This window comes from Myotis nattereri (genome assembly GCF_964212035.1).
Source record: "Myotis nattereri genome assembly, chromosome: 4".
NCBI lineage: Eukaryota > Metazoa > Chordata > Mammalia > Chiroptera > Vespertilionidae > Myotis > Myotis nattereri.
In genome coordinates this window covers 101,006,295-101,030,268 of record NC_138079.1, presented here as the reverse complement: position 1 = coordinate 101,030,268, position 23,974 = coordinate 101,006,295, and the positions used below count along the sequence as shown (strand labels likewise).

Here is a 23,974-nt window from a genome sequence, read left to right as displayed (position 1 = left end):
AATAATGAGGCATTGGGCACCTGTGATTCCTGGAAATGTGGTTTACTGGCCCCTCTCGAAAACAGCCTGTGCCTCTGCCCCACCCCCTCATTCATTCTGCAGTTATTCTTGCTCTAGATCATTTTTTTGGGAGGACTGTTCTCTGAGCTTCTGTCTTGTGTCTAATGCGTGTGTGGTTGACATTCTGGCCACATCCTGGCCTGGCCCAACCTCCCTGTCCCACCTCATGTCCACCAGGCCCCTCCTGTGCTGGCTGAGCAGATGGTGCCTTGGGCTCCTTTGTGCTGGAGGTGGCACCGATGGCCTTCCTGGTGGGACTGCTTTTCAAACCCTCCAGCCCCTTTCCTGCCCTTGATTGGAAAGATGCTGAGGATGCTGGCCTGGCTGTGTCCCTCCACTTTCCTCAACTCTGCTCTTGCCACAGGCTGGGACTGATGTGCTGAATGCTGGGTCCTCTCTCCTGCTCTCTGTCCCTCCCTGCACCTCTGTATGCTGCTCTCGTCCCATGCAGCTGCACTCAGGACCTGTGGCCTCAGAACACACCAAGGGTGTTCTCTGAGTGCCCAGCACCTTTCCTATCAGCTCAGTGTTGCTATTCCACTTTTTTAGGCAGAGACTCTGAGGTTTGGGCTTGTGACCCTGTTTGACCCCCAGCCCAGGGTACTGGTTGTGACCCTGTGACCCTAGCCCTACGTAGTGACTGCCCTGATCACGAGGCCCCCTCTGGCCTCTTGGATTTTCCTCTGTTGATAGCTGCCAACTGGGGCAAGTGCTCTCCAGAGAGAGTGTGAGAAATTACATGGTCACCCCAGCATCCCTCCTAATTAAGTCTACCCCTATTCTTTGGGTCTTTTGAAATAATGGATTGCATTGTAAGTGCTTGGAGCCCCCTTAAGACGTCACTAAAGATAAGTGCAACCAGCATTTGTGTCGCTCCCTACACCCTGGGACCAGCTACCAGGGCTGCTCTGTGTGTCCCTGCTCTGATGGTTTTGCAGCTTGTCCTGCCCTACCCTTGCCCTGGGGAATCCAGGCGGGTCCTGTGTCTGCATGTGTTTCTTATGCTCTGGACTCACTCAGGAGTCTCCCACTGCCCCTCCTGTTGCCTCTTGGCGTGCTGCCTGGAAAAGGGCTGTGGAGGTGGGAGCTGCAATCATCAGTTCAGGATCTGTGAACTGGGTCACCCTCAAGTAGAGCTAAGTCCTCTGTGATTCCTGCTGGAGGGAGAGGCACCTCCGGCCTTCTGCATGGGCATCTTCCTCCCCATGATCAGCTTAGGGACTTTGTCCTTAGCTCCTCTGAGTGGATCCTAAAGCCATTGAAAAGAGCAGGGTCCTCTCTTTTCATCAAGTCTTAATTCCCTTTGCCTAGTTTGTTCCTTGAGGACATTGTTCATGCCAGTAAAAGCCCAGAACCAGAGTCATGTTTACTTAATGAGAGTCACTCTACTCTCAGAAGCAGGAGCTGGACCTGCTTCAGGGGACGTGGGGCAGGTCACCCAGTGGTCAGTAACGAGGTTCTGAGTGAGGTTTGGAAGAGGCTTGCATGCTTCGTGGAAACATGGCCCCCAGGCAGACCCGGTGATAAGGGACTGCACACCACTGCCCATTCTGCATCCAGGGCCAGGCACCACTGTGGTCCAAAGGTGGCAGGGCCCATCTCCTGAGGGGCGATTGTGAACCTGGAACAGACTTCTAGAAACACAGGGAGAGCGTGTCCCCCCTTTTCCATGGGCCTCCTGTGCTTTCCCCTCCTCTGATCACACTGGCCTTACCTCTCTGAACGTCCCTCACTTGCACCCACCACTCTCATCTCATCCTTCCCACATCCTTGCACTCAGAGCTGCCTCACATCTCTGGCCTCTCCTGTGAGTACAGATTCTTACATAGGGAGGCCAGAGATTGAGGGGCCTTCCAGGTGTTTGTTAGCCCTGTAATTATGCTATTGATGGTCTTATTACAATTGTAGTAGTTTTCCTTTGGTTAATTTTACATTTAAAAGCACAGAAGCCCTTGGTAGCCCTGGGGTAGGCTGGAGCAGGCAGGTTGGCCCTTGGCGCCTGTGTGGCGGTGGTAGTGACCTGGAAGCCCACGAAGATGTGGACTCACACAGAGTGAGACATGCAAAGCCACAGCTTCCTAGCGTCATCTTTGAGATTCAGGCAGCTCTATCCTCTGCGGCCCTTCTCTGCCAGCCTTTCCTCCTGCCACCAGAGTATAAGCCTTCTCGGTTAATAGCCCCTGGGGAGGAAGGTTCCATCCTGGCTTCTCCTGGGAAGGCCTGGTGGCCACTCGAGAACAAGCAGACTGGGAGCTTGTCCTCGTGTGCATGTGTTTGTTCTCACATATGTGCTTTGGGCCTGTGTTAAGGGAGCATCTGGTGTGCTAAATGCCCCAATTCTACTGCCTGCTCCAAGAGGACCATCTCTGAACATGACACCCCCATCTTGGAATCCTTCACACTGTGCTGCCCTCTCCCTGGGGTCAGGCAGCATCTCCTGTGGGCCCAGAAACCCTGAAATTGTTGTGTATTTTTAAAAAAAATATATTTTTATTGATTTCAGAGAGGAAGGAAGAGGGAGAGGGAGAGAGAGAAACATCAATGATGAGAGAATATCATGGATTGGCTGCCTCCTGCAAGTCCCCCACTGGGTATGTGCCCTTGACCGGAATCGAACCTGGGACCCTCCAGTCCTCAGGCCAATGCTCTATCCACTGAGCCAAACCGGCTAGGCCCTGAAATTGTTGACCATCCTGCAGAGAAGGCCTGTCCTGCATGAGGGTTACGCGTGTGGTGGATATGGGCATGTATGTGCCCAAATATGGATGTGTCAGGGCTTCATTTTTCATAATCTCATTAAAAATCTCTTGGCTGAAACCGTAGTCGCCCCTCGTGTTGACTGTCTTTGCCACGGGTTTTCGCACGTTGGTGCTTCCTTCCTGGTGGGTGGGCTGGTCTTGAGCCTGGTGCATATGTGGCTCTGCCCACGTCACACCTGTCTTCTCTCCTCGCAGCTGGTCAGCATTGGCTCCTCCTACAACTATGGGAGTGAAGACCAGGCCGAGTTCCTCTGTGTGGTCTCCAAGGAGCTGCACAACTCCCCGTACGGCACTACCAGTGAGCCCAGCGAGAAAGCCAAGGTGAGTAATGGTGGGCCAGCAGGCAGGCAGCAGCCCTGGGTACTCTGGCCTCCTGCCAGTGGAGGGGGCTCGTGTGGGCAGAAGGCACCCTTTGTAGGGTTGGTTTTCCCTTCAGGCTTTATAGTTCCTGGCTGTTCTCATTGCCCTCCCTGCGATGCAGACTTCCTGGCACTCGCTCACCTGGGCTGCTTGTTCATTATCCTGTAATTCTCGCATGAGTGTCATAGGCAGAGTCCTGTAATGAAGGACATATGCGCCCCGCAGGATGTGGTGGATCAAGAGGTCTTTGGACACAGCTTCCCCACAGGGTGAGCCCCTGTGGCTTTCACAACCCACACTCTCCGCCGACTCCCTCTTCTAACAGGCAGAGTTGCTCCTGGAAGTGTGTGGCTGTGCTTTTAAGTGATGCCACCCTTTGTGGGCTGTTTTCCTGGAGATTTAGGACCAGGAGGCTTCCGGGTGGGGCCCGAGTGGCACCTGCCCTGGCCACATCCATCCTGAATTGGGAGTTGAGTTTGGTTTGTAAAAGAAGTGGATCCTGCAGGTTCTGTTATTTTAGAGTCCATGGAGTATTGTCTCGGCCTGGCCCTGGCCAGTACCTATATAAACTGGCATCACTCCCTACTGGGTACCGGCTTTTCTGTCTCTTGGGCAGGGCAGTGCAGCAGGGCCAAAGTGGAACTGCCATGTCATTTGCTTTCAAGTGCAGCAGCTGGCCTTCCCCAGAGGTGGAAAAAACTAGTGGCATCTCCTCTGGGTTTGTTTCTGAGGTCAGGGACTGCAAGACAGACAGAACCTAGCATTGGCTGGGCTGGCTGTACCTGGCAGGTAGACCTTTGAACCAGGTGGTAGCCAGAGAGTCCTGCAGCCAACTCTGAGGGGACTCGGGAGGAGAAGTAGGGAAGGGGGTGGGATGGGGCCGTCTAAGCAGCCTTAGCAGAGCCCAGGAGGTGGGGGCAGGCTCTGTGGCAGCCCTGGTGAAGGCTCAGGGTGTTGTCTTCCAAAGGGCATTTTGAGTGAGTTTAGGAATAGTCCAGAGCCAGAAGGATTTAAAAAAAAAAAAAGTGTTTTTATTGATTTCAGAGTGGAAGGGAGAGGGGGAGAGAGAGAGAGAGAGAGAGAGAGAGAGAGAGAAACATCAATGATGAGAGAGAATCATCAATCGGCTGCCTCCTGCATGCTCCCCACTGGGGATTGAGCCTGCAACCCAGGCATGTGCCCTTGACCGGAATCGAACCCGGGACCCTTCAGTCTGCAGGCTGATGCTCTATCCACTGAGCCAAACCAGCCAGGGCTAGAACCAGAAGGATTTTAACTGATCACATTCACCCGGGGCTCCCACGGCTTTTTCAGACTGGCTGGCCACCACCTGCTCAGAACCACCCCTGTGAACCTTTTAGGGTCTTTCTTGGAGGTGTGGGCTTGGCAACTAACAGCAGAGTCACTGACTGCTGGCCCTCCACTGGCTCCAGGCAGCATTCTTACCATCGCAAGATTGTCCATGCCAGGGTCCACCGAGTCCTCAAGTCCCCACCCTGCCCTTCTGCAGTGCTTGCGGCTAAGTGTTCAGGTGTGGGCTGTGCTGCTGCTCAGGACAGGACAGCGTGGGGGATGGTGCAGTTTCCCGACACATGCAGGCACGCCAGGGATGGAGGAGTCACGGTGCCAGGTCCTGGGGACGTACCTCCCACAGAATCTGGGGTGGAAGGTGAACCCACCTCCCTGCGATCCCCCAGCCTCATGAGAAGGCACATCTCTCTCTGAGCAATTGCAGGACTCATAAGTTGTTTATTTTTAGAAGCTTTTATTTCTGAACTTGACAAGTTTTCATAGCCGAGCTCAGCAGGGCAGCCACCCAACCTCATTTCCTTCAGGTGGTTTTTCAGCTGCAGAAGAATGTGTCTGTGCTATGAGGGAGCTCCTGGCATGACCCCAAATTTCTTTGTCATTGAAAACGCGGCCCTATTTCTCTCTCTAAAAATACCTGGCTCTGAAGTGTGGTGGCCACAGTGACTTCTAAATGGGGGCAGTGGCAGGAGTTCCGAGGATGTGGAGCACGGTTGGGTCCTCTGGAAAGCCATGGAAAACCATTGGGCTGGACTGGGGACGGTGCTTTGGGGACACCCCCGTGCAGCCTGGTTGTAGCAGTGCTGCACGTCCTGAGGGTAGTGAATGTCACTACTGCGGTCTTACCTGTTCACCAAATGAGAGCCTGCAGCCGTAATAGCCTCCCTTGTCAAGGTGGAAGTGGCTGGAAAGAGCAGGTGGGGGTGGGGCGTCCCATCGAGGGGAATGGCCCACACAAGAGCTACCAAACCCACCGCCTGCTGCAAGTTAGGGGCTTCCCAACCCCCTCTCTGATTCTGTGTTTTGCCAGAAGCATTCACAGAACTCACCGCTGTTATGCTCACGGTGACGATTTATTACAGGAAGTACAGAGGGAGGATTCAGATGTACCAGGATGCTCCCTTAGCCTCTAAGTCCAGAGAGTTTACTGGGCTTGATCCCGTAGACATGATTGATTGATGATTAATCACCCACATACCTGATTGCAATCTCCAGCCTCCTGGCCGATTGATCCTGCCTCCCATCACATTGTCAGACTGTCCAAGTGTAACCAGGAACCGAGTGCAAAGCCCAGACCTCGGTTAGAGCAAGGCTCAGTTCTTCACTACGAAGGGGGAAGGACTACTCGGGCACTTTGGGAGTGCCAGGGCCCAGGGACGATGGGGCAAGGGAGCTGCTTGAGCCCCATGTTCCTCCATGGTGTGATCTGGTCGTGTACGTTCGGGGCCCAGGCCCCCAAGATGAGGCTTGGTCTGTGGTTTGCTGTACAGAACAGTGGGAGTTCCTGGCCCTGAGCATCCATGGTGTCTGAGGACTCGCTGGGCCGGCTTCCCTCTGCTGGCCCCTGCTTTGCCCTGCACTGATGGTGTCCTCTCTTCTTCTCCCTTGCCGCATGCTGTGTGCCGAGCCAGAGTGATGACGAGGAGACGGGTCACGATGGGAATGACTCAGATTAAGTGTAAATGTCCTGGTGAGCTCTGCCGCCCTTGCAATGGACCCCATACCTCAGTGTCCTTGACCCAGCCCCTCCTCTGCTGTGTCTGTCTCATGCCTGTCGTTGACAGAGAACTTTCCACACTAGTTGCCAGTTGTGTAGACCTGCCGTAGAGCTGGCCTGTCTGGGAGTGGGCTGTCTGTCCCTGTAGGACGCCTGTCTGGGTGAGACAGACCTTCGCTGGGGGGCCTGAGAAGTGTGTCAGGCCTCCTCACCAGGCTGCCAGCCTTCCCATGGGCTCGGGGCCGAGGAGGCGGGCTGTGATGCAGAAGGTGGACTCTGATCCTGAAGCCAAAGTCCGAGTGCCTCTACTCCCAGGCGCCTCGGGCAGAGGATGCTGGTGGAGTATGTGTGGATCCCCTCTGTGGGCCTCCTGAGGCCCCAGCTGCTCCTCACTTCTCTGCCACCTCCCAGCCGCGCTCATTGCCCGAGATTCCTAGGCCCGGCTGGTTCCAGAACCCAACTTCGTTCTCTGTTGGCAGGAACCACCTGGCCTACTCCCTTGTCTTGCACACAGGAAGTCGAAGCCCAGAGAGGGCAGAAGGTGGGTAGAAGGTGGGTGAGCCAGGCATCACCGGGGGTTCCCTTCTCCCACCAGGGACCCCCTTGTAGGCTGAGCCCTGCAGGTTGGGACCCTCAGCCTTTTTCCTGAGAGGAGCTCAGAAAGGCAGGAGGCACTGAGAGGCCGACCCTCTGGCCATGAGAAGTTTAGACTGGGGGCTTTTTTTACACTTTCAGTGGTTGTTGGTGTGTTTTTTGTTTGTTTGTTTTTTGTGGGGGGTGATTATATAACTACATAACATCCTCCATTTTGCCCTTTGACCCATAAATCCTAAAATATTTACTTATATGATTATATGACTCTTTAAGAAAATGTTTGCTTAGCAGAGGTCTAGACCCGTGGCCAGCAAACTGCGGCTCTTTGGCCCCTTGAGTGTGGCTCTTCCTAGGCCTTAGGAGTACCCTAATTAAGTTAATAACAATGTACCTACCTATATAGTTTAAATTTAAAAAATTTGGCTCTCAAAAGAAATTTCAATCGTTGTACTGTTGGTATTTGGCTCTGTTGACTAATGAGTCTGCCGACCACTGGTCTAGACCAGCTGCCGGAGCCCAGGACATGCAGCATGAGCTCCATCTATCTTCTCAAACTCTCTAGCAGCCACATTAGGAAGAATGGGAAATTGATGCTAGTGCCCCTTTTTTGTTTGTTTTGTTTTTGTTAATCCTTACCTGGGGATATTTGGATATTTTTCCATTGATTTTTAGAGAGTGGAAGGGATGGGGAGAGAGAGAGAGAAATATTGATGTGAGAAAGACACACCCATTGGTTGCCTCCTGCACGTGCCCTGACCAGGGCCAGGGATCAAGCCTGTAGCTGAGGTACATGCCCTTGACTGGAATTGAACCTGGGACCCTTCAGTCCATAGGCCAATGCTCTACCTACTGAGTTAAACTGGCTAGGGCTATGCTAATACTCTTAATTCAGTGCAAAGTATTTTAATTTGAACCTAAAAAATCATTGGGATACTTTATGCTTCTCACTTCAAAGTCTCTGAAATCAGGTGTATAGTGTGCCTTTGTGGCCCTTCTCAGTTTGGGGCCACCTCTTAGTTGGCTCAGCAGCAGATGGACAGCAGACTTTGGCCTGATGGTGACCACTGATGGGGACTGTGATAGGAACCTGGCTAGGCTTTAGGGGAGCCTGCGTGAGTTTGGAGGAGCTGTACCTACTGGTTAGCTGCCAGGAACTGGCACTGGGCCTACATCAGGGAGGAACAAGGGGACTTCTTTCAGCTCCCCTTCTCAGTGATTGATTTTGCATCTGCTGGCTGGAGCTGCTGTGGTGGCCCTCATTAAGGTCTGGGCTGTGGGAGAGGTGGGTGTGGGCTGATCACAGAGCAGCCCTGGAGCTGCCCCAGCCTCCGGATCTGCCTAGGCCTGCCTGTGGGGTGCTGCTCGTGGTGCATGGCCTGCCCTGGTCCCTGAGGGGGGTGGCCCAGGTAAGAGCTGTGTCCAGGGCAGACAGGGCTATGACTGTCACAGGTCCTCGGAGGAGGGGTCTTCTGTCCTCGTTAGGAGATAGTTGTTGGGGCTCCTGCTCTGGCAGGGCAGCCCTTCCTGTATTGTCACGTTGCTCTCAGGCCACGTTCTGGTTATGTGGGCCTCCTCATGTGTGTGGGCCTCATTGTTTTCACCACTTAGTCCTGCAGATTCAGTCACTCCCTCTCCTCTGCTGGGCTCCCACAAAGTGAGGGCAGCTCTGTGCTTCCTGGGGCCCTGCCAGCCCTAGCTTTCCCTGCAAACAGCAAAGATAAAGAGTCGCAGCCTGGGGCTGTGACTGGCACCTGGTGGCAGGAGGGACTTTCAGGGGCTGATCTGGGCCTTTGCTCCCCCAGTAGAGTGGAAGGTATGCCTTGCATGGGCTGTCTGAGCAGCCCCAGAGCTCTCAGACTCAGGGGGCCCAGACCTGTGGACAGCAGGGGTAGAGGGGTATCGAGACAGCTGGAGCAATTCCCAAGAATTTGTGCCTTTTCTTGAGTCATTCGGATGAGCCTACATGACTGAGGGACTGTGCCTACTAGGGGCAGTGCCCTGGCTGTTGAGTTGGGGGCCAGCAGGACACTCAGTGTGAGCCTGAGGATTTTGCCCCTTCCCTACAGGGTCTTGCTGGGGGGCAGTGAACCTCACTCTGGCCAGAGCATCCATGTGGGTCTGGGCCTGGCACAAGCAGAACTGACTCCCTTCCAGGGCATATCCCTGTGTTGTGCCTGGGCCCCAGGGCTCAGAAGCACACACTGTCCTCGAAGCCATCTCTCTCAGCTCTGAAATTCAAGTGCAGAATGCCCCTGGGCGGCTCGCTGTTACACTGCTGATGCGATCCTAGGGAGGGTCATCTTACAGCATTGGCCTTGGCTAGGATGGGCTAGGCCGGGACTTGTGGCCTATCTGTCCTGGTTACCGATGCTTAGCAGCCACACTTGATGTATGGAAACAGCAATATTTGCCAGCCCTGAAGCCCCCACCCAGGGACACAGGGTGGCTCCAGCTCCTCCACCGGTGTGGGGTTCAACTCCATGGGCATTTGCCAGTGCACAGGCGTGTCCCCAGGTGGCTCCAGGCCTTGAGGAACTCCCCAGTCCGATTTGGAAGTGGATGGGATGCACAATTGATCCCAGTGGTGAGGGAAGGGCTGGGTGGGGTGGTCGGCTGCTCTGGCCCTGAAATGCCAAGGAAGAGTGGGAGGGAGAGAGGCGGCTGTTGGCAGTCCATGGGGCCTGATAAGGAGCTGTCCCCCCTCCAGCCATGCCTGTGTTCCTCAGACCTCCTGGAGGAAGCCCAGGGAGGCACCTGGTGGAGGCGGGAGCATGCCTTTCTGATGTCAGGTTGGGATGGAGGGTTGAGAGACTTGGAGGGGCCAGCCCCTCGTGTAGGCCAGGAGGCACGCAAGCCAGGCCCCTACATCGAGGGTCAGCTGGGCTGAGCCCCAGCCTATTCTCAGACCTTAGCTGTGGTACTGGCTTCCTCAGGCCCCTGAGCCAAGCCGTCTGTAGGCTGATTGGGGTCTGTGGGCTCCACTTCCTGAAGCAGGGCTGCGTAGTTCCCACCTCCCCGTGCAAAACCCAAGTCCTCATTCTCTGCATTTGGCATTTTCAGATTTTGCAAGAACGAGGTTCAAGGATGTGAGGAGCTCAGTGCTGACAGCTGATGAAACGTTTTGCTTTTCCCAAGATGAAATGAACCGCCATGTCGAGGAAGCTTGGCCGTGAGAAGAAACCTGCTTTTGACAATTTTCTATAGAGATCTGGGTGTGAATCCTTTTTTGCCTCTGAGGTGGGTGGTGAGAGACGTGACCAGCTGTCCAAGGCCGGGCATCCCCCACTAGGAGGAGGTGTGCTGGCCAGGCGGGCGTTGCTATGGGAGCCTTCGCTCGGTTTTTCCAAGTGCCACCCAGGCCCGAGGAAGGATGCTCCTGACCGACCCCTTTAATCACCGAAGATCATTTAGAGGACAGCGTTCTTGGTGCTACATAAACAGTCCGTAATGGAGCCTGGGCCTTGCTGGTAGGAAGTGGTCACAGTGCTGTGGCCCCAGGCTCTGGGTGTCCGCTGGTCACCCCACCGCACCAGGCCCTGGTCCTCGGGTCAGAGTCATGCCCAGGTGTGACTGGCTCTCGCAGCCTTGGGCAGCTTTTGACAGAGGTGGCCTCTGTATGTTCACTACTTCCTGGACCCCACCCCAAGGCTGGGCCTCCTTCAGAGCCATGTTCCCCTGGCCTGACCTGGCCTGGAACAGTCAAGTCTTCTTCACTTGTATTTTCCAGGCAAGAGACCTTTGCATCTCTTATTTCCAGTGTGGATAGACTTCCCAATGTTTTTACTTTTTAGAAATGCCTAAAAGTGTTGCTGCATTTTGGATTGATCTGTTAAGTCCTTTAAAGGGAGGTAGAAATTTTGTTCCTCCCACCCATGGGCTCTTGGAGGAGCTGGCGCTCGTCAGTGCCTTTGTCTCGCCTGGGATGGAGGTCAGGCGGGAGGCCTGTCCACCTGGCTTCCGGAGCTGAAATTCCGGGTCATGTTGAAAATTGGATGTTTACAGCGCATCACACATATTTCTCTTTCTTGCCGGCTCTTTCATTTTCTTTGTATAACTATGCAGTTCTCTCTGATATTTCTGGGATGTTTGAGACTCCACACATGGGCTCTGCCCACCTTACATGACATTGGAACTACTAGGATTCCTTTAAAACCTGCTGTCCACATGCTTTGAGAACAGACCTTTCTGAGCTGGTCGTGGAAACTGTTAGAGCCTGGGGGACCTGGCTCAGACAAGCAGCTCTCTGCTTCCTGACCTACGGCTTCCCCCGGGAGCTGTGCACACTGACACCGGGGCTGCTGACATGTCGGGCAGAGTCTGGCACGTCTAGTTTCAATGCTTCCGGAGGCATCTCACCTGTGCCCTCTTCTTCTTTGCCAATAAATAACCTGATTAACCAAGTTCTCCAGCACCTAGGACTTACCTACTCCTTTTTGTAAGGTCTGTTGTATGTTGTTAAATGTTTGGCTTCAACCATTTATAGCAACCTTTCTATAGGGCATATTTAGCCCCTGGTGACCCGTTTTCCTCATGGAGCCTTGGGAGGAGGGCGGCCTTTGTGGGCTTCAGGGTATACCTGTGGGGCACTGCTGGCCGCTTATTGTTGTTTAATTTGTGACCTTGACATTATAGATAGGCTTTTTTTTTTTTTAATTTAAAGATAGTAAGACCTAATTCACTAAAATTTATTCTAAGGGGATATTTATACTTTTATACTTTTTTAGGTATCCGTATTTTATCAGCTGACAGTTTAATGCCTAAGTTTCCCCTGAAAATAGCAAATAAAATTGTGTATTTATGAATGAGCAGAGCAACTGTTAATATCTTAAAATGCATGGAAAAGCTCTTGGCGACACTGGGCATGGTTAGTGGCCAGGGTGGAGCTGGGCCGTCCACCTGTCTATTACTGACCAGCCTGGGGATTGGCTAGGGGATGAGTGCAGCACATGCCGGGGGACAAGATCATCTTTGAGTGACTTATTTTAAAGCACTGATGCCTCATCAAGTTTAGTGTGCCCACCTGTCTTGTCTCTTACTCTGGCCAGAAACACCAGCTTCGAATTCCTTCACGTCCTTGGGCACTGCGAGCCTCCCACCCCCAATGCCACCCTCCCCGCAGTCGCTCTGGCTCCCGCTGGTGGCCGCTGTGGGATAGCTCCTGAGATGCTCTCCACGCTTTAGGGAAATTCCTGTTCCCGTGTCCCCTGGAGAGCTCTGGCTCTCTGAGGCTGGCTAGGATGTCCTCGATCATCAGGTTTTGGAGTCTCCGGCAATCCACACTTCCAGCCTCTCGGGAGTGTCTGTCTTGTTTCCAGGTGTGGGGCCCCTGGCCAGGCTGGGTGGGGACCTGTTCTGCCTGCCCAGGCTGGGGGTAGGAACTGCCTGCCCGGGGGCTGGGCTCGTCCGTACCTCTGTGTACAGCCCGGGCACATGGCAAAGTACTCCAAGTTCTGCCCTGAGGAGTTTGCTTTCTGAACAGACTAAACTTGGCCTCACCCAGCTCCCTGATGTCAACAGCAAACCTGCACATGCCTCTAGTTCCCTCTGCCAGGTGGGGACTTGGGAGAGGTTCCAGAGTATATCGGGCGTCCCTGTCAAAGTCCTCAGATTGTCTTCTGTTTAGCCAAGGACTAGAAAGGAAACAGCCAGCTAATCTGGGTCCGGAGGTTGATGAGGGAGCCCCGCCCCCCGGTCCTCATCCTCCAGGCACAGCCTGCCTGACATGGGGTGTGTGAGGAGGGCAAGTGACGGCTTCCGGGGCAGCCTCGGGGCCACCAGCCCTGTAGCACCAGGAAGCCAGAGGACAGACGAGGGGAAGGCGGGTGCTTGGTGTGTGCAGGCTCCCTTTGAGGAGCCCCAGCTGCAGGGCCTCCTGCAGAGCCCATGTCTGGAACCTGCCAGGGCTCGGCACAGGGCAGGCACCAACCCTTGACCCCTTGCTTTGCCCCTCCTCTCCCCTGTGTTTACTTGTGTCCACCCAACAGTTGCTTCTGGCATCTTTTGTCTTGCCCTGAGCTGGTGGCAGTGGCTGGCGGGTGCCGTTACCCACCGGTCACTGAGCCCTGTAGGGGCAATGAAGAGTTCAGCCTGTAGGGCAGCTGTTAGTCGCACGGAGCCTGTGGCAGGCCTGCGGGCGCTGAGGCCCAGGTGCGCCTTCAGCGGAAGCAGCTCTACTTCGCACCTTCGGAGCGAACTGTGCTTCCCTGAGACAGACGGAAACTCTGACAGATGCACAACCCCCGGGTGGAAGAGGTGAGTCTCTGGCTTTAGGGGCTTTGATTTGCACCCCCTCTTGTCCCCTGCTCCATGCCTCCTGAGCACCTGAGCTCTTGGTGGTGCACAGACCTAGGGCTCTGCTCGAGGCACAGTCAGGCATCCTGCTACATCAGAGCCATGGCTGACCTCTGGTCCTTGAGGCTAGAAGGTTCTCCAAAGTGTTCTTCCTGCTACTGACCTGGACCTGGTCCTGCCACACCCCGCCTGGCAGATGGCTCCTGGGGTACTGCTTGGAGACAGTGGAAAGTTGTGTCAGAGCCACACCCCTGCCAAGGGTGGGAAAGGGGACTGGTGACAGATGGGGGCATGTCTCTCCTTAACCTCCGTTCACAGCACTAAGTGTGCTGTGAACTGTGAAAGGCATGAAATACATCTGCTTTCCCTTTTAATCTCCTGGTCTCTCCAAGAGTATTTGCCCTTCCTCTCCACAGCCCTTTGGCCGAGCATCTGCTCTGGGTCTGGGCGGGGACAGTGTTGGGGGAGCCCAGGGATGGGGGAGCTGTGCCCTCGGTCATGTGCTGGCCACCACCTTGTCTGCATCAGGGGCCCCACCTGGGACTCCAGACTCACCCTCCCAGCCCGACTGGGTGTGGTGTCACTGGAGGCTAGGCTGCCCTGCCATCTGTGCCCCTCCTCATTGGCCCCACAGAACCTGACCAGACCCCTGCCCTGTAGTAGTTCAGGAGGGGGTGTTAATGCGGGAATCCAGGCCACAAAGAAAGCTGGGACAGCAGGCTGGAGGAGGCAGAGAGGGTGGCAAGTCCTCTGAGAAGAGCCTGCTCTTCACCCATCTCCAGGCAGTAAGGCTTCATTCTGGCTTCCCACAGAGGCTACAGAGGGCCTTTCCCCCAGAGACCACCTAATCTCTAATCACAGGCCTGAAGCGTCCCTTTAAAAAAAATATGTTTTTATTGATTTCAGAGATGATGAGAGAGGGTGGGAGAGAGAGAAACGTCAATGATGAGAGAGATTCATTGATCGGCTGCCTCCTGCACACCCCTGCTGGGGATTGAGTCTGAAACCCGGGCATGTGCCCTGATGGGAATTGAACCAGGACCTCCTGTTTCATAGGTCAGTGCTCAGCCACTGAGCCGCACCAGTTACGCATGAAGCTTTTTTTTTTTTTTTTGAAGGTGGGGTTTGTTTTTTTATTATAAAAGAAAAAATTACTCCTCAGAATCTTAATAAGTGGAAGGAATATTTCACACGCAGAACAGACACCAGGAAACAAAATTACAAGTGTTTCGCCCCAGTCCTGACCCCCTCCCCTCTGAGAGCAGACAGGAAGGAGACTGGCAGCAAACAAGCACTTCTGTAAAACAGAGACTTCAAATCCCTGCAAATATGATTAAAATCTAAACTGGTTTTGCTTAAAATTTTTTTTTTAATACATCAAAAGGCCTGTGTTAGTGACATGCTAGTTCCCCAGAAAATAACCCAATACCCCCTTGTCAGTAACATACATGCTCAAGTAGACCAGCCAACTCATATTTCTAAACCCCTGTGCATATGTGTGTCTTTATAAACCAAAGCCAGGGGGCTTGGGGACCGCTGCTGTTTGCTCCTGTTAGCCAGCTATGTCCAGAAGGGCAGGCAGGGCACAGAAACCCTTAAATGGTAGTGAGGGTTCAAGAGCCCCTAACAGCCAACTTTTCAAGCACCGTCACCCTCACCTCCCCTCAAAAGGAGAGCCTTATTTCTAACCAGACTCCTCGCCTCAAATTTGGCTCCCAGTGGCCAGAACGGTTTGTCTCCTTTAGAAAAAGCACACATATCCACACACCCATATATATAATTTTTTTCTCATTTAAATACAAAAACACTACTCTGATTTGTGTTATAAACGGAGGACCAAGCAATGAGAACTTTTTCTTTGAAGGCAGGGCTACCCATTCTGCCCCTTTATGCTGAGTTTACCTTCCAGTGAGGGTACTCAGCCCCAGGCCAGGGAAGCAGGTCACTGCAAAGGTGTCACAGTTGGCAGGTAAGAGGGCATCTTCCTGCCTGCTGCCCCCCACCTTTCCTAGTTCTCACTTTAATTAAAAAGCTGGTTATGCTCTAGCCCAGCCGTGGGCAAACTATGGCCCACGGGCCGGATCCAGCCCATTTGAAATGAATAAAACTAAAAAAAAAAAAAATAAAAGACCATACCCTTTTATGTAATGATGTTTACTTTGAATTTATATTAGTTCACACAAACACTCCATCCATGCTTTTGTTCTGGCCCTCCGGTCCAGTTTAAGAACCCATTGTGGCCCTCGAGTCAAAAAGTTTGCCCACCCGTGCTCTAGCCGGTTTGGCTCAGTGGCTAGAGCATTGGCCTGTGGACTGAAGGATCCCAGGTTCGATTCTGGTCAAGGGCACATGCCCAGGTTGCGGGCTCCATCCCCAGTAGGGGGTGTGCAGGAGGCAGCCGATCAATGATTCTCTCTCATCGATGTTTCTATCTCTCTCTTTCTCTTTGAATGAAATCAATTTAAAAAAAGAAGAAAGCTGGTTATAGCCTTTCAAGAAATGGAACTTCCCCACAAAAGGGAGTATCTAACCTAACCACAGAGCAAGCCCAGCACTCCTACGCCCTTCAGCTCCTCAAAGAAGAAGAAGAAGACCCTCCCTTCCCTTCATAAATACTATGCTCGCTGGCCAGATAGCTAGACCTGTAGGACAAACACCTGATTAAGTGAAGCAGTGGTTATGTTTCCCCGCCCCCTCCCCACTAACACACTAGGAAGCTTCAGTGATGGGGGGAGCGGGGGGGAGAAGGGAGTGTGTGTGTGTGAGTGTGTGTGAAGAGACTAAGAACTTGACCCCTCTAACCTGGCCAAAGAAAGCAAGAGATATCAACTGGGCACGAGGAATAAAAAAAGATTTTTATATTTTGCCCTGTGAGTTACATTTGTTATGACAATTGAGGGTCAAGAGTGGGAGCGGGATGAAGAAGTAATTGGAAGCGGTTGGATGGCTGCAAGTCTAGTCCACTTCGTTTTTGTACTGGACGGGCTCATCGCCAGTTTCGTTGCGAAGACACGTGTGACTGAGGGCTTCTGCCACTGCGAAGGGGTCACAGTTGGCAGAGGGGTGCCCGTCTTCAAAGTCCCCCTTCTCCTGGCCCACAGCCCGGGGAATGCGGTGGAGAAGTCGTTAATGGTGGAGGTTTCATTGGATCCAGTTAGCCGCCGGGCATTGTCCCGGCCCCCCTTGGGCTCGCAGGCTCGGATGTGGTACTGGTGCTGCCTGCTCAGCCTCTCGATGGACTCCTCTGTACTTCAGACCGTTCTCCTCTCGCATGGCCTTGGTGCCGCAGTCGGTGTGGCTGTCTGCACCATCCCAGTTTCCAGGAATGGGCTTGGGATCACAGGTTGCTATCACTCCAAAGTCTTCACACGCTCGGTGCAAGATGAAACGGGCCACCCAGAGAAGATCTCCCATGTCGATTCCTTCACGGGGTCCTATCTGGAATTCCCACTGGGCGGGCACGACCTCGGCATTTGTCCCTGAGATCTTGATGCCAACGTACAAGCAGGCCTGGCAGTGAGTCTCCACAGTATCCCTGCCGTAGGCTCCGTCTGCTCCCACGCCGCAGTAGTGCGCATGAGAGTATATTCCTGCTCCGTTCCAAACCAGGGATGCTGATTGCTCATCATGTCCATTATCCGTTTGCAGGTATAGCTTAAATTAAATTTGTCTCTGCAGGTTTGCGGTTGTACTTTAAGACTTCACAGAACACCAGCTTCTTGGGGTCCTTGCGGAAAGGGTCCTGAAATATGGCAGCAGGAACGAGATACATGTCACTGTTGGAGCCTTCAGACTGCATAGTACTAGAGCCACCAAAATTCCACTCGGGCAGCTCTTCTATGCTCTTGGGCTCACTATCCAGGGTCCGGGTCTTGCATCGCAGTCCTTCTCCAGTACCATCAATCCAGATGTACACAGCTTGGACTTTACCACCCTGAGGCAGGGACATGTACATCTGCTTGATGCCTTTGTTCAGTGGGAACTCGCCGAGGTGGACATGGTGGAAGTTGCTCTGGGGGGTGAGCAGGCAGCAGGAGGGCAGGGCGGGCAGGCCGTGAGAGCGAGGTGCAGAGGAGAGAGGAAGCTGGGAGTGCTGCTCAGACACTCGGCTCTTCTCCCATCTTCAGCTCTCGGCATGAAGCTTTTTAATACCTCAGAACAGGGGCTAGGGGGCTCAGCCAGGCCTTTCTCCAAGGCTGCGGGACCCAGGCCAGACCCTGGTCCCAGCCAGGATGACCCAGAACTTGTCCCTACGGCTGCCCTCAGGATACCCATAGCCTGGGCCTTGGTGTACCTGCTGGCCCCTGAGGGACTGAGAGCCCATCTCTGGTCTAGAGAAGGAGTGTAGCGGACAGTCCAGTCCCCAGAGGGTCACCAAGCAGCCAGCAGGGGAGTGGGGCCACCATGCGCCTCTGCCAGTTGCACCTTTTGGTCCTTCCTGCCTGCAGGCAGGGGTGTGCCCGGCAAAGTGGAACACAGAGAGGAATTAAGTATTTGTTCCCACTCTGTCCCCAGGCACAGTTCACAGCAGGTGCTTGCTAAGTTCTTATTCATGCATTCCATAAACATCCAGGCCTGCTTTCTTCATGTCACCAGGTGGGAAGCTCCGCCTGTGTATACACAGGTGTGTGCATGGGCTTGCATATGTGTGGGTGTTTCTGTGTGCATGGGTGTGTGCATGTTATGTACTAGTGAGCATGTGTGCATGAATGTGAACATCTGTGAGTGAAGGCATGGGTGTGCGCACATGTCTGCATGAATGTGTATATGTGGTGTACTAGGGAGTATGTGCATGGGTATGTGGTTATATGTGCATGCAAGGCCCTCCTAGGAGTCTCATCCAGTTCATTATTGCTAAGCATGGCAGGTAAGCCCAGGTACCTTTTTTTAAAAAAAAATTTTTTATTGATTTTTAGAGAGAGAAAGGGAGAGGGATAGAGAGAGAAACATCGATGAAAGAGAAACATCTTTGATCAGGGCTGCCTCCTGCAAGTCCCCCACTGGGGATCGAGCCCACAACCCAGGCATGTGCCCTCGGCCGGAATCGAACCTGGGACCCTTCAGTCCGCAGGCTGATGCTCTATCCACTGAGCCAAACTGGCCAGGGCAGCCCAGGTACCTTTTGAGAGTCAGTCTACATGTGGGGGAGAGCTGACCATGGCCACAGAAGAGGCCTGCTGTGGCCCTGTTTGAACCAGCCTGCAAACCTAACGGTGCCCCATGGGAAACACACCATCATGGCAGGGCCTGAGCACCCTGCGGGCCGGAGCTCCAGAGACCGATTTGTGCTGGATTCCTGGTACTGACGAGCTGCAGCAGTTGCACTGAGAAGGAGGGGCAGGTCTGGCCGCCCGACCTGGCATGCTGAAACTGCAGTTCTGGGATGACCCGATGGATCCAGGCATAAGGGAGGTAACCTGGATGTAGACGCCTGGGTGGTTCTGGCGGGCACAACCCTCACCCCAGCTGACCACCCCAGCCTGTAGCCACAACTGGCCCACCAGGCACATCGGAGGGCCCCCTGAGTCTCCCAGTGGATACGGCCCCAAATCCAGCCTCCTCCCTGCAGCTTTGGACTCAGCAGGGGGCAGGTGGAGGCTGAAGGAGAGGTGGCGGAAAAGGAGCTGGGGGTCAAGAGGAACCTGAGGAACAGAGAGCCCCTGGAGAGGCCCCTGCCTACTCCCCACTGGCGTAGGAAAGTATTGTGGTGGGGGCATCACCCCTGATGTTATTTAAAGAAGTCCTGGGGTGATTCAGAAATAGAAAGTGGGGGCTGTGATTCCCCCATGTCCCACAAAACCCTCTTCCTTCAGGCCCCTCTGCCAGGCCCCCATTCTTTCTGCTGGTTTGGTCGCTGCCCCTAGTATCCAGCCAAGGGTGCCCTGGGGCAGCACTTATGGTGAGGGTGGCTGTTGGCAAGGACGATGAGGCAGGCAGGGGTGGGAGCAGGGAAGCTGCCTGTGAGGGGGTCTTGGGAGCAGGTGTCACCAGACACTGAGGACCTGGGCTCCAGTGAGCCAGCCTCCAGTGAGCCAGCCTCAGCTCCCTTCTCACTGGGAGCCTTGCCCTCCACACACCCCCACCCGGTGTTGCCCCCAACTCACACTCCTCAGTACACCTCCCCATCAGGCGCCCCTCCACTCCCCTCTTGCCCGAAGGGCCCATACCTGGCACCTGGTACTGAGGTTAGGTTTTTATTGGAGGGTGAACATAAATAAAAATAACTGGCATTTGAAAGAAGAGAGAAACAGATATTTACAAATGTACATGTGGGCTCCGGGGGCCACACTCGCCTACCTGCCTGAGCAGGGCTCAGAAGCAGGTGAGTAGGGCCATGAGGACCAGGAGGACTGTGTGGGCCGCCAGGCAGGGTGCAAAGCTTTGAACGCGGGGCTGCTGGACCCGGGGCCCCCGCTTCTGGCCGCCCGACCTGGCATGCTGAAACTGCAGTTCCGGGATGATCCGATGGATCCAGTCATAATGGGAGGTAACCCGGATGTAGACACCTGGGCGGTTCCGGCGGGCACAGCCCTCACCCCAGCTGATCACTCCAGCCTGTAGCCACAACTGGTCCACCAGGCACACCAGGGGGCCTCCTGAGTCACCCTGCAGGGAAAGCAGAGGTACCATCAGAAGCCCCACGGGCCTGAGAGCCAACAGGTACACAAGCACACGCACCTGCTTTCCTCCCATTGTCCCTCCCCTCCCCACCCTAGGAATGTCCCTGCCCAGCTCCCCTCACCCCAGTGGCTGGCCCTTTTTTGACCTGAGTTGCCCATTTCTCTAGATCTCCAGTCCACCTGCTCAGAGGGGTGTGTTGAAATTGTATTTTCCCGAGTCCCACTGCAGACCTGTTTTTCTCGGCTGACTGCACAGCTGTGGTCTGGACACTGGACCCACCTAGTGGGCCTCCTCGGGCTGGGCTGGCTCTCACCTTGACCTAGGCCTGGGGAGCAGGGCTCAGCCTCCATCACAGCCTGCCCCAGCCCCTACCTTGCAGGCGTCCTTCTTGCCCTCAGCGAAGCCAGCACACAGCATGTCGTCCTTGATGGTTTTCGGCTGAAAGCCGGACTCAGCATCTTTGCTGTAGAGTAGGTTACACTTGGGCGTGTCAATGATGGGCACAGCGAGTTTCTGGAGGATTCGAGGGTTAGGCAAGCGATCTGGGGAGGGGCAAACAGCCTCAACTCAGCGGACAGTTCTTGAGAACCACAGCTCCGTCCCTCCCTATTTTGTGCTTGGGTTTAGACCTCTTCTCGCTTAGGGCTTTGTGAAACAGAATTCCTTCCTCCCTTATTCATGCACCAGGCTGGGTTCTTTCTGTCGTCTCTCCACTTTCCCATGGCTCCTCCTGCATCTGCTGCCCCTTTCCTATACCAACTTCACCCATTTGAGTAGAGATCATGTGTACCAATATCAAGAGAAAAAGATTGTTGGTTCAGAGTGGCCCCCAACCTGCCTGGGACCTTCCCTGTGGCATGCCCCCCATTCTGTCCTGAACCTGCGCATTACCTTGCTCACTGGGGCTGCCCCAGCCAGTGGCCCAGCATTCCATGCCCGACTCAAAGGTGATCGAGGGGTCAGGCATGCACACGGGGAGGATATAATTGGTGAAGGTCACAGGTGCCTCCAACTCCACCAGGGCCACATCGGCACTGGAGGCCATGCCCTGGTATAGGGGGTTGCTTTTCACCAGCTTCACGCGTGAATACGTGGCATGTGGTCCTGGCTTCACCAGCTGCCGCGCCCCCAGCAGGACCCGGTACAAGGATGTTTCAGAGGTGCTGGTGGGAAAGAGCAGAGAGCTGGTGTGAGGCAGCCCCTCTGAGGTTTCAAAGGGGGAATTGCTGCAGGTTAGATGGAGAAGGGAAAGGGAGTAGTTAGTTTGTTCCTCTGCTGCCAGACACCTTCCTCCTGCTATCCAGGTCCAGTGCCTGACATCTCTGCACAGAAAAGTAATCTCCAGGGGGACACACGTCCGGGTGAGGTGGTTAAGGATGTATGAGCTAAAGCAGCTTTAAATTCTGATTTTAATTCCCAGGTCCACCCCTGGCCAGCTGGGTGACCTTGAGCAATTCCCCTATCAGGTTCTCTGTGACTCAGTTTCCTTGGTTGTGAAATGAGGACAGTAAAAGGCTTGCCATGAGGGGTGAAGGAGTTGACTGCCCTCAAGGGAGTAGCTGGGGGCCAATCCACTGGGGGCTGGGCCCAGCCCTTCCCATGAGCCTTGGGCAAGTGAACTACTCCCTCTGAACCTGCATTGCTGAATTTAAGATGCAGAGCTGTGATGAGGCAAGAGCTGAGGTGCTTGGGAAACCCCGAAGGTCAGGGACCAGGTGATTTCACAGTGTAATAGCAGGGATGTGTAGCCTGGCCCTTTGGTCAGGAATGACATGGGTGATCTTAGGGTGAGGAGGAGGAAGAGACAATCTACTCCAGTCCTTGGGCTCATCTGTAACCAGAGTTGCAGCCAGGAAAGGGATCTGAAGTGTGTGAGGGGGGATCAGGGCCAGGGCCAGGTCATGGGAGGAACCTGCCAGCACTTGTAGGGACAGGGCCCCAGTCCTGGCCAAGCACATCACTAGTGAGACCAGCAGTGGACCTCCCGACTGGGGTGCAGGGAGCAAAGGCTGGGAAGCAGAGATTGAACCTGGAAGTTAGTCCCGAAGGGAGGACTAAAGGTGGGTCAGTGCTGGCCAGAAAGGTGGGTCAGTGCTGGACAGGCGGTAGACACTGTCCAAGGTGCTGAAATCTGGCGGGGCATGGGGCTCTGTCAGCGGTGCCCCTGGTGTGGAGAGAGGCAGAGTGGACATAGGCAGTTAGTAGTGAGGGAGAGTGTGTGTGTGTGTGTGGGGGGGGGGGAGGGAGACTTACTTGGAGAAGCAGTGTGCCGCAGTGAGGACCCACCGATCTGTGATGAGGCTGCCCCCACAGAAGTGGCTTCCATTTCGCTGGATGCTGACCTGCCATGGCCACTCGCCCTCCAAGGCATCCTGCCCACCCACCATCCGGTTCAGCATCCTCGGGCGCCCGCAGACTAGGGGAACACAACCAGGGCAGCACTCACTGGGGGTTGGTTCCGTCAGCTGATTACCTACCCCAACCCCACATTCCAGCTTCCACTTTCTGCTCAATCCTGGGGCCTCCCTGTCCCTGACCTGCTTGGGGACCTTGGGCAAGTCAGAGACCTGGGCATCAGGTCAGCCTCTGACACAGGCATATCCTTCCAAGCTTCGGGAAAGGACCCCACCCCCATGGCCTCAAACACCTCACTCATGAGATGGTGACACCATCGAGGGTTGAGGTAACACATGTAGAGATCTGACCCCATGACCTGACACAGTGGCTCCTGGAAGCACAGTATATGTTGGGAGGGTCTCACCCAGGGTGGGTGACCCCAAGGGAGTCTGTCGTTACAGCAGAATGATCTTCGGGTTCTATCCTTTGCTTCTTTCCTGTCACTTTTTCCTGCCCCATCTCCATGCTTCATGCCTCAATGGCCCTCTTGTGCCATCTGCAATGTACAGACCTTCTTCCTGTCTGGGCTCCAATTCCATTGAGCCACAACTTTTCCGTACTTTGGGATTCCCCGTGCCCTGCCCTTCCCATTTATTCTGGGTCTCCTTCCAGATGAGTGTGAGAGCCTCTGGCCAGTCTTGCTGCTCTCAAGCCTACTCCTGTCCCCCCATCCAAAGGTCTTGCTGCTTACCGTTCAATGCTTTGGTCATCTGAGTCCCTGAAAGGGAGAAAACAGGGGGTCATCAGCCAACTTTGCCAGAACAGTTTCTGCTCCTCCTTTCCCCACTGCTGGTCAGTGTGACCCTCCATTGCTCCATACCCAGCCCCCTGAGAACTCAGGACAGTCCACAAAGGGACCCAGCAGGAGAGGCCAGGGGCCTTCAACTTACCCTGCAGACACTCATTCAAAGTCTATAGGCCCAGGCCTATGGGCCAGAGCTTATCTGCAAGGGCAGACAGACAGGGAGCTAATTAGAAGATTCCAGTGAGGGGGCCATGTCACAGTTTGACTCTCCTGCTTAGGGCAGGATGGCTCTTCCAGTCTCTGAAGAGGTCTCTTCCTCCACACCCCACACACATCCTTGTCTGGAAGCTCTAGGGAGGATCCAGCCTTAAGGCCTGATGCTGTGGGGTCTGCATTTCCCACCTAGGACAGCCTTGAGCTGGGATAAAGGAAGAGTCCCTGAGAGCGGCCTTTGCATTTCAGAGGTCTGGACGTTCTCACAGTCTGTTCCAAGGAGCATGTCTCCAGTCTAAGGCTACAGCCCAGCCCACGGCTCTCTCTCTAGTCCAGGGGTGGGCAAACTTTTTGACTCGAGGGCCACAATGGGTTCTTAAACTGGACCGGAGGGCCGGAACAAAAGCATGGATGGAGTGTTTGTGTGAACTAATATAAATTCAAAGTAAACATCATTACATAAAAGGGTACGGTCTTTTTTTTTTTTAGTTTTATTCATTTCAAACGGGCCGGATTCAGCCCGCGGGCCGTAGTTTGCCCACGGCTGCTCTAGTCTCAGGGGAATAGAGAGAAGCCAGTCAGCGGTCATTGCGGGTTAGTCTTCCCAAGATTCCAGATTCCCAAGAGCTGACCCTTCACTCAGGCATTTTAGCATGCTCTGCAGGTGGAGCCCAAGACCCTCTGCTGGGCCATGGCACCCTGAGGTGGGGGAGGAGGGGGGACAGGTAGAGGAATGAGGTAGAGCTGTTCTTGGGACCCATCTCCCCAGGACCCACTGCCCCTCACATCTCTGGACACAGACACAGGGCCTGCTGCTGGGCCTTTACAGGAGCGTCAAGCCCAGCCTCGAGACACCAGCCCAGGCGATAGTCTCTTCCACTGCCAGCAACAATGTGGAAATACCTGCCT

At 54.4% G+C, this 23,974-nt stretch overlaps 2 protein-coding genes and 1 pseudogene across 4 annotated transcripts in view; 1 reads left to right on the top strand and 2 right to left on the bottom strand.

Annotated features, from left to right (window-relative positions):
- KCTD5 (potassium channel tetramerization domain containing 5) overlaps positions 1-11,600 on the top strand; it is a 33,969-nt gene extending 22,369 nt beyond the window's left edge. Inside the window, exons 5-7 of one of the 2 annotated variants that reach the window (XM_081089294.1) lie at positions 3,015-3,140; positions 6,119-6,177; positions 9,859-11,208. In XM_081089294.1, the coding sequence (XP_080945420.1) occupies positions 3,015-3,140; positions 6,119-6,163 (171 nt within the window). In that variant the 3' untranslated portion in view covers positions 6,164-6,177; positions 9,859-11,208. Of the gene's footprint in view, positions 1-3,014; positions 3,141-6,118; positions 6,178-9,858 lie in introns of both variants that reach the window. The other variant, XM_081089295.1, reaches the window with a different exon arrangement.
- Positions 11,601-16,044: 4,444 nt separating this feature from the next.
- LOC308518563 (glutamine synthetase-like) lies at positions 16,045-17,088 on the bottom strand (annotated as a pseudogene). The gene has a single exon. The product of its transcript is annotated as a glutamine synthetase-like (transcript).
- Positions 17,089-19,271: 2,183 nt separating this feature from the next.
- Positions 19,272-23,351, bottom strand: PRSS27 (serine protease 27; the record flags this gene model as incomplete). Its single annotated transcript, XM_081089286.1, has 6 exons — positions 19,272-19,695; positions 20,083-20,252; positions 20,602-20,894; positions 21,964-22,126; positions 22,799-22,825; positions 23,255-23,351. The coding sequence occupies 6 exons, from the start codon at positions 23,349-23,351 to the stop codon at positions 19,402-19,404; spliced, it is 1,044 nt and encodes a 347-aa protein (XP_080945412.1). The 3' UTR covers positions 19,272-19,401.
- Between the last annotated feature and the right edge of the window lie 623 nt (positions 23,352-23,974).